General features: G+C 40.1%; 1 protein-coding gene across 1 annotated transcript in view; it reads left to right on the forward strand.

The window, feature by feature from the left end:
• The first annotated feature begins 2,752 nt into the window (after nt 1-2,752).
• The window catches only part of Gycalpha99B (guanylate cyclase 1 soluble subunit alpha 2), a 123,676-nt gene continuing 117,043 nt past the window's right edge, over nt 2,753-9,385 (forward strand). The window contains exon 1 of the mRNA XM_080272472.1: nt 2,753-3,202. Coding sequence (XP_080128598.1) covers nt 2,753-3,202 — 450 coding nt within the window. The remainder of the gene's footprint in view (nt 3,203-9,385) is intronic.

Below are 9,385 nucleotides of genomic sequence, written 5' to 3' on the forward strand. Positions count from 1 at the left end.
TTATAGCCGAAAATCTAGTAACGTTAACTGCAAATAATGTATTCGATTAAAAATATCGCTAAAAAATTATTTACTAAGTCGCATTTTTCTTCTTTTTCCAGGTTCAGGAGTCGTCGTCTTTAGGTGGAGCCGCAGCCAATAATACACCTGTCACACACACACACACACACACACACACACACACACACACACACACACACACACACACACACAGAGGCAAACTTACACACCAAAATACTTAGTGAAGAAAGACTTACGCATATGCAGTCGCAAACACACATGCATACGTAAGCACAAACAAACAAACAAGTAAACAAACACCTTGTTATAGTTGTCATACTTAGAAGTCAGTTCCCTCTCACCTGTCTTTAGCAGGTGACTCCTACATTTGACACACACACACACACACACACACACACACACACACACACACACACACACACACACACACACACACACACACACACACACACACACACACATTTACGTCACGTGTACACAAGCCCACCCCAACACACACACACACACACACACACACACACACACACACCATTTGTCCCACACGTGTGCCAAAAATACCCTTTCCAAACACCTCCCTCCCTCCAACCCTCCTACACACACACGCACTCAAAGTTGTTCACACACACACACACACACACACACACACACACACACACACACACACACACACACACACACACACACACACACGTCTGAGAGCCTAACTTACGGTAACTTCCCACCTGTCCATCTGTTTACCTGGAAGCAATCAAGGTGTGCCCGAGGGAAGGTAGAGGACTGGGCCCCCTAGGTGTGCTTTCGTGACGTATGGATATTAAACTTATGGTGATATATTTAACTACAGGAAGAAAACTGATCAGAAGCCATAATAGAAACTTGAAACATATAGAAGCAGAGACACCCCTGAAACCTAAACCAGAATCGGAAACAGAAAACAAAGCCAAAATCAAAACGAAAAAATGGACCTGACACCAAAAACCGAAATAGACACCTGAACAGAAACGTACATGAAACCGAGAGCGAAGCAGAAACCTGAAACTGAAACCTATATGAAACCAAAATAGAAGCAGAAACCTGAAACCGAAAGGAAGCAAAAACCTAAAACCGAAACACCTGAAATCGAAACCAATCTCTGAAACCCAAGCGTGACCCCGAAAATGAAGCGGAAACCTGAAACAAAATATGAAACACACCTGAAAGAGAACGAAGTAGAAACCTGAAACCTAAAGAAACTCTGGCGTATACATAACCATACGATTTACTGTACACTGGGAAAAATATTGTGCATAGATGTGTGATTTTTATGAATTATTGTAAAAGAATTAATATGTTGCGTCCAAAGTTATAATGCAGAAGAAAGGTTAATGGAAATATATCTTGTTATTTACCTTAGAAAATTGTTTGCTGTATGGAATCGCTGAAAAAAAGTACTGTAGAAGTATTTACCTGCAGAAAACACTATTTGAATTTTATCTCCAATCTTGAAATATCGAATGTGGTTTATGTAGACTTGCTAAAAAGAAAAAGTGAAAAGTGCTACGTGTTAATATTTTTGTGCCACCAGATACTGCTGAGTGCCATCTGTTGCGTGCCGCCCATGTCACCAAAAGGCCGTATTCTAGGGCCCGTATTCCCATCTGTTAAGGAAGCTCCCTAACACCTCTTTCCTAAGCGATTTATTTTGCTTGTTACACATCGCTATCCTCCTCTGTGTTACTTCTAAGACCACCACACCCCTCCTAAATAACGCCAAAATTATATTACTTGGCCGTATCCAAAAATAAATCGCTAAGGAGCCTGTGTTAGGGAGCCTCCTAGAGCAACGAGAATGCGAGCCAAGGTGACATAAGGAGCTTCGTGCTAATTACTTCCTCCTGTGTTATTTATATTGCATGTCACACCTTAAAATTCTCTCGTATGCTATATAAGTAATTTTATTGTCGACCGTTTTCCATCGTAATATACACGTTGATATTTAGGTGTAAAATAAGTCGCTAAAGGAAAGGAGTTACGAAATTTCCAAAGCCGCTTAGAATTCGAACTTAAAGCTAATTGGAGATAAGAAGAGGTTCAAGCATCCGTATCAAGTTGTATCCACGCCCATTCTCCGGAAATAATGTTTTTCTTCACAGGGGATACTTATGAGTTGTGCGTGATGAGAGTGCAAACGTCTGCCCCACCTAAAGGACACCAGAGATAGCGATATGGCTTTAAGATGAACTGGATTTAAGGTCGAAGATGATATGGGTCTTTAAATACGTCTTAATTCACGAATGAAACGAAATTAAGACCTAAGATAAAATGAGCTAAATTATTAAACCAAACACCTGATTCTTAAACTTGACTACTTATGACCTCGTATCTATCATGTACAGTTGGCGAAGTAGGTGTCTTGGTTCGTGGAGAGATTAATGGGAGCTTCAAAAATATATATACCTCGTTATCTTCTCAAGATTCGGTGAAGCTGGATATCACAGACAAATCTAATCAATCCAAGGCACTGATTGATCGAAGATAAGACTCATTATGCTTCGATAGTTTTAAATAATCTTCAGACTATACAAGTTTGTGGCTTGCTGTGGCTCACCTGCCTACCTGGAAAATGTCACACCTGGTCTCTCCTCCTCGGGAGAGACACTAGCCCATAAACAAGAAAACAAAATAAATAGCCACCAGAACGCCCAGGTCAAAAATGTGAAGCACTGACCTTAACACCCTTTCCATCGCACCCATGTCTTGCCCATTTAGCGGCTCTCGCGTGGGCGTGGGTGTGGAGGGCGGGGGCGGCAGTGGTGGTGGTGGTGGTGGTGGGCGTGCGGTTGGATATGAGAGGGGCACGTCTGTTGAAGCTTCGAATCTTGGTGGTAGCCCCGTGAGAGAGCTGGGCAGTGTTCAGGATCGAGTCAACAGCTACACCAAGATGACTCGAAGCCCGTCCGAACCGGTGGTCGTGAAGCGACGAATCTCTGGAGGTGGCTGGTCGAAGAGAGGAGGGGGATCGGGAGGGGGTGGGGGTGGAGGTGGGGGAGGGGGGAGTGTTGGGGGAAGATTCAAGCCCTGGAAGGATGATGACAGTGACCCCACGCCCCTCCTGACCCCAGCACGTGACCCTCCCGACCCCAACCAACCCCTCAGCATCCAGAACCTGACCGAGGCTGTCTGGTGCTTCATTACCATACCGGTGAGTCTCATCTAACTCATGGTGGGGGGTTAGAATATTAATTAACCTTTTCCCATGTTTTCCTCTCATATTAAGTTGGGTTTTTCTTCTCTTACATGTTTTTTGGGGTTCTTGTTTTACTTTCCTCATTCTCTTTTTTTCTCTTATTTCTCTTTGTGTCGTTTGGTAGTGGTTCATGATATTTGTTGTATAATTTTCTCTTGATGCAGTCTTCTTGCTTCTCGTGTTATTTGTCAGTGGTTCTTGTTTACTCTTCATCGCTGTGTTATACTGATTTCTTCATTCTTTTTGTGTTCTTTTGCAGTTGTTCATGTATTAATCAATTTTCCTTTGTATTTTCGTATTTCATCGTGTTATTTGGGTGCTGTTCATGCTTTCTTTGCTCTCTTCTTTTGTATGATCTAAAAACAGTTCGATTTTTTTTTTTCTATTTCGTGTAATTTCGCAAACTGTCCCATGAGGAATTATATGTGTTCCTTTTCATTTATTTTAATATTTTAATTTCCTTTTTAATGCAATCGTGTCTTTATGTCACCGCATTTCTCTCTTTATTCTCTTAATTCTTGCTTTCAATTTTTTTTTTATACCTCAATGCTGAAACTTACTGTAATGTATATTTTATTTATTTCATTTTTTCAAGTAGTTGTTATTTTTATTTTTTGTGGTCAGTTTTATCCTGATCTGGTAATAGTTGGATTTTAATAATTATGGTCTCCTTGTAATGCTCAGTTTCATTCTTTCTTTCATTCTTTCATTGATTGATTGATTCATTCATTCATTCATTCATTCATATTTCTCTTGCTTTCATTTATTTGTTCTTTCATTCATTCATTCTTTCTTTCTTTCTTTCTTTCTTTCTTTCTTCCAAGCTCTTTTCTGTTTGGTGCCATCCCGTCATTTCTTCACTATTTCACTTCAGACTTGGTACATCTGTTCCATGGACAAATACCCTAAGACAGCATCTTCATTTCTTCTTCTCCTCCTTCTCTTCCTCCTCCTCCTCCTCCTTTTTCTTCTTCTTCTTCATCTTCTTCTTCGAGGCAAAATTTCAGCTTAGGGTCATCACCAGAAGGCGCTTTCAAATTGTTCCCATTTTTTTACAGATTTCTTCAAGTATCTTATTGTTTTTCGTTAATGAGAGGAATATTTGCTTTAATGACCGTACCTGAATTTCTTCCATGCTGTCTTCGCGGCATTTGTGACATTTCATTGACAAACGAATTTTTTTGTCATTACGTGTTTGTAAAAAAAATAATAGAAAATAAAAAGGGCATCATAGCAAGTTATCGAATCCATGCGTCGTGTTTGTATCCTTTCCGTTCGTGATAGGGTGGGTTAGATGAGCCAGTGTTAGTTAGATTAGGATAGAATTGGATAAGTTAGATTAGGTTATGATATTTTAGATTAGAGTACAGAAGGTTTGGATGTGCTAAGCTAGGTTGTGTTGGTTCTAGGAATGGTTCATAAAGTACTTGAAATAATCGCAAGTTTGAATGACTAGGAAGGAATGGAGGTGTAGCGATGCTCTTTTGTTTATAAGCACGTTACAGATTCAGTCGTTTATAGTGACTATGGCGGAGATGGGTGTGGTAGGAGCGGTCATGTACGAGTATCATAAATAAAACTTTTCACACACACACACACACACACACACACACACACACACACACACACACACACACACACACACACACACACACACACACACACACACACACACACACACAAATATCGCTGCTACAAAATGCTCAGAATGATATTAGGTGAAATCTGTAAACAAAAATATAAAATAAAGGAAGAAGGCAGTGATTCATAAGTACTTTGTGATGCCCCTGAGCTAAAACTTTATCTTTTCACCAGTTAGGACTTTTAAGGGGATTTTAGGAGTCAAAGCTCAAACCATACGAACACAATTCAGTGAAATGTGGCATTACGAATCCATATATTTTACCAGCTTTTGCAAGGAGGGATGGGAAGTCACCTACATAAATGCTAAAGATTATTTGTGGAATCCATCTGCATTCCCTCAGATTTGTTGGCATTGTTTAAAATTTTGCTTTATGCCAATTTATGTACATCCGTTTGATTATTGCTTACAACTCTTACTCCTTGCTTGTTTTCTATATTTTAATGATCAGGTTATTTGGAATATTTGTGTCGTCTTTAGTTACCATATAGAAATTCACAGTATAGTACATTATGGGTAACTAGGTACCGAAATAAATATGTATATGACAGATGCACAGATTAGTCACTTTAGCACGGGGATGTAATTTTGTATTTTTATTCCTGTTACCTCCAGATGATTTTATTCAGAGATTTTTCGAACTGCGGGGATTACTTAGTCTTCATTAATCACTTCGACTCAACAGTAAAGGTCGCCCTAAGCCTAAATAAAATTGTTTGACGGTAGCATGAACGAGAAACGAAAACTATGTCCTCAGGCTGAAAGGGTAATAGGCGAAAGATGAAACAGGGTGGCGCAAAAGTCTGATATAATTGAGGATGTCACACTGAGGAAATCCTGTAGTGTGTCCTCCCTCCCCTTGCCCCATGTTTCCGTGCTTGACTCACCCTGTATAGGTGTATTGCTGGACATACTTAAACAGCTTCTCTTCATACTAAGTATCCACACTTCAGCTAACCCTATCATGCTGTTTTTCTCCCCTCTTTACGTTCATTGTCTTTGCAGTCCTGTTAACCATGAATTTATTGAGCATTTTCTGGGTCAGTTTGTAACATCCACAAGAGAAAGCAATAAGACTAAAAGGCATTACACACACGCTGCCATTCCAAACACTGCCACACCACACACTTCCACATCACACGCACTGCCACACCACACACATTGGCACACCACACATTGCCACACCACACGCTGCCAAACCACACACTGGCACACCACGCACTGCCACACCACACAGCCACACCACACACTTCCACACCACACACATTGCCACTTTTTCCCTCATTGCCACACATACTGTTACATCACACACTGTCTCGCCGCGTAAGGACATTCAACACACTGCAACTCCACACACTGCCATACCACATAGCCATACTTCAGACGGCCACCACACACAATACTGTATCACACACTGTCACTTCATACACTGCCACACTACACACTGCTATTCCATGCATTACCACTACACGCACTGCCCCAACATAAGTTACCACAACACACATTGCCATTTTACATGAACGCTGCTATATCTCACACTGCCACACCACAGTCTGCCACATCATACACTGCCACACTTCACATGACCACACCTAATACTGTCACTCTACACCGCCTCACAACACACTGCCACACATCACACTGCCGTACCGCACATTGCCACGCTTTACACAGCCATACTTAATACTGACGCTCCACACAGCCATACTTCACACGTCCACACCTCACACTGCCACACCTTACACTGCCACACCTCAAACTGCCACATATATTACTATCATACCACAATGGTTCACCAAACCCAACACCTTACACTACCCCACCCACACTGCCCCACCTCACACTGCTATACCCACACAGCCACACCTGATACAGCCACACCAACTGCCACAACACCTCACACTACCACACCTCACTCTTTGACAGCCACACCTAACACTGCCAAACGTCACACTCTCATACCACTTACAAACCACCCAGTCACACTTTACACTATCCCACTTCCCCTTTCCTGCTGAACAGACACTTATTACCTGCTGTACTCTAATTAGCAGGACTCATAGCAGGTACTGAAAGGGCACACTTATATAATTTTTTTTTTTTCATTACTTGCGATCCTGCTCACTTGGCGTGGTTTGGAGTGGAGAAAGTATTAAGAGGTATAACGCAAGCTTTAATCTCTCTCTCTCTCTCTCTCTCTCTCTCTCTCTCTCTCTCTCTCTCTCTCTCTCTCTCTCTCTCTCTCTCTCTCGACCTTCATTTTCTCATTCATTCATTTCCTGTATCTTTCTTTATTCTTTCCTTCCTTTTTGTTTCTCTTTCTTTCATTTCACTTATCTTTCTTTTTTCTTGTTTTCTTTGTCGTTCATTTCTTACCTTCTCTCTTTCTTCTTTCATCCTCTCTTTCTTTCTTTTCTTTAATTCATTCTTTATTTCTGTCTCCGTCTCATTATTCCCTCGTTCTTTCTTTCTTTCTTCCTTCATTATTTTTTTCTTTGTTTCCATCTGTCTCTTTATTCCCTCTTTCATTCTTTCTTTCTTTCCTTCTTTTCTTTCCTCTCTCCCTTTTTTCCTTCCCTCTTTCTTTCTTTCTTTCCTTCCTTCTTTCCTTCCTTTTTTTTTCTTTCTTTTTTTCTTTCCTTGTTTTTTCTTTCTTCCGTCCGTCCGTCCGTCCGTCCCTCCTTCCCTCCCTCCCTCCCTCCCTCCTTTCTTTCTTTCTTTCTTTCATTATTTCTTCCTTAACTCCTTCACTGATAGAGCTTCACTCCTTCCCTTCCTGAATAATGAACAGATTAACACCACTCAGTGTCTGGCCTGCGGTGAGCCAAGGAAGGAAGGAAGGAAGGAAGGAAGGAGGAAAGGGGAGAGGGAGCGCGAAAAGAAGGAAGCGAGGGAGGAAAGAAAAAAGGAAGAAAAAGAAAGTGAAGGAAGAAAAAATGAATGAATGAATGAACGAAGGGAGAAAGGAAGGAAAAAGGGTAGGAGGGAAGGGAAAATGAAGGAGGGAGAAGCAGGGAAGGAAGGAAGAAATCAAGCAAGCAAGGAAGCAAGCATGGAAGGAAGGAAGGAAGCAATGAAACAAGGACGGAAGCGAGGATAAGAGAAAGATGCACTCCTCTTCCATACTTTCCTCTTCCATACACACCCTTCCATACCCTCCCTTCCATACACACCCTATACACACCTTTTCATACACTCCTTTCCATACACTTCCTTCCATACACACCCTTCCATACACTTCCTTCCATACACACCCTATACACACCCTTCCATACACTCCCATACACTCCCCTTCCATACACACCCTTCCATACACATCCTTTCATACACTCCCTTCCATACACTCCCCTTCCATACATACGTCTTTCCATACACTTCCTTCCATATACTCCCTTACAGACCCATACAGTCTTCTTGAATAGCATCCAGTTCAGTTATTCATTATTTTATTCACGTACTTCACTCCATCCTTCATTCAGAGGTCACTCCTGCATTCATTCATTCATTAAGGCAGTCATACATTCATTTATCTCTTCATTCACTTGTTCATTCATTTTTGCCATTGCTTGATTAACTTATATGTTCATTCATTCATTTATTCACTTATTCGTTCACTCACTCATTCATTCATTCATTCATTTCATTTTTTCATTAATTCATTTAATTTCATTCAGTCTTTCATTCATTCATTCATTTAGTGCTCACTTTTTTTATTCATTGCTCTGCTTTTCATTCATTCATTCAGTCATTAATAATTTTTCATACCCATAATCTTTCATACATCCAGTTCACCCATTCATTCATTCATTCATTCATTCATTCGTTCATTCATTCACTCAACCATAAACTAAGTATATGCTTTCCAGTGTACATTCATATTGTTATTTATGCGTTATTCACTACCGTATCTTATTCATTCATTCATTCGTCCAAACGTCACTTTTCCATTTATTCATTCATTCAGTCATTCATTAATCCCACAGCCTCCTGGTCATTCATAGGGAGGTTATTCACGCATTCACAGATTCTTAAGACAATGGTGTATAATGCATAAGTCTTCCATCATACATTTTATTCATTTTCTTATATCTTCATTCATTTCTAGCTTCCCATTTATTTTTCATCGACAGTCTACTCATTCATTACATCAGCAGACAACTCATATCAATCTAGAGTCATTCATTCGGTTATCAGTCATTCTATTCATTTTATTCATTCATTATTTCATTCATTTATTCATTCATTCACTTACTTGCAATTCATTTACCTAGTCATCTATAGACAGTTCATGAAATCAGTCAAAAAGTCATTCATTCATTCATTCATTTATTTCTTCATTCATTCATTCAGTTATTCATTCATTCGTTCGTTCTGTCATTCATGTATTCGTTCTTTCATTCATTTATTCATTCTTATATTCATTCATTTATTCATTCATTCATTCACTAACTTATTCATTCATTCATTAGATTACTCATTCATTTACTCACATGTTC

This window comes from Coenobita brevimanus, chromosome 51, assembly GCF_032717465.1.
Source record: "Coenobita brevimanus isolate Jiangsu-jjx chromosome 51, ASM3271746v2, whole genome shotgun sequence".
Taxonomy (NCBI): Eukaryota; Metazoa; Arthropoda; class Malacostraca; order Decapoda; family Coenobitidae; genus Coenobita; species Coenobita brevimanus.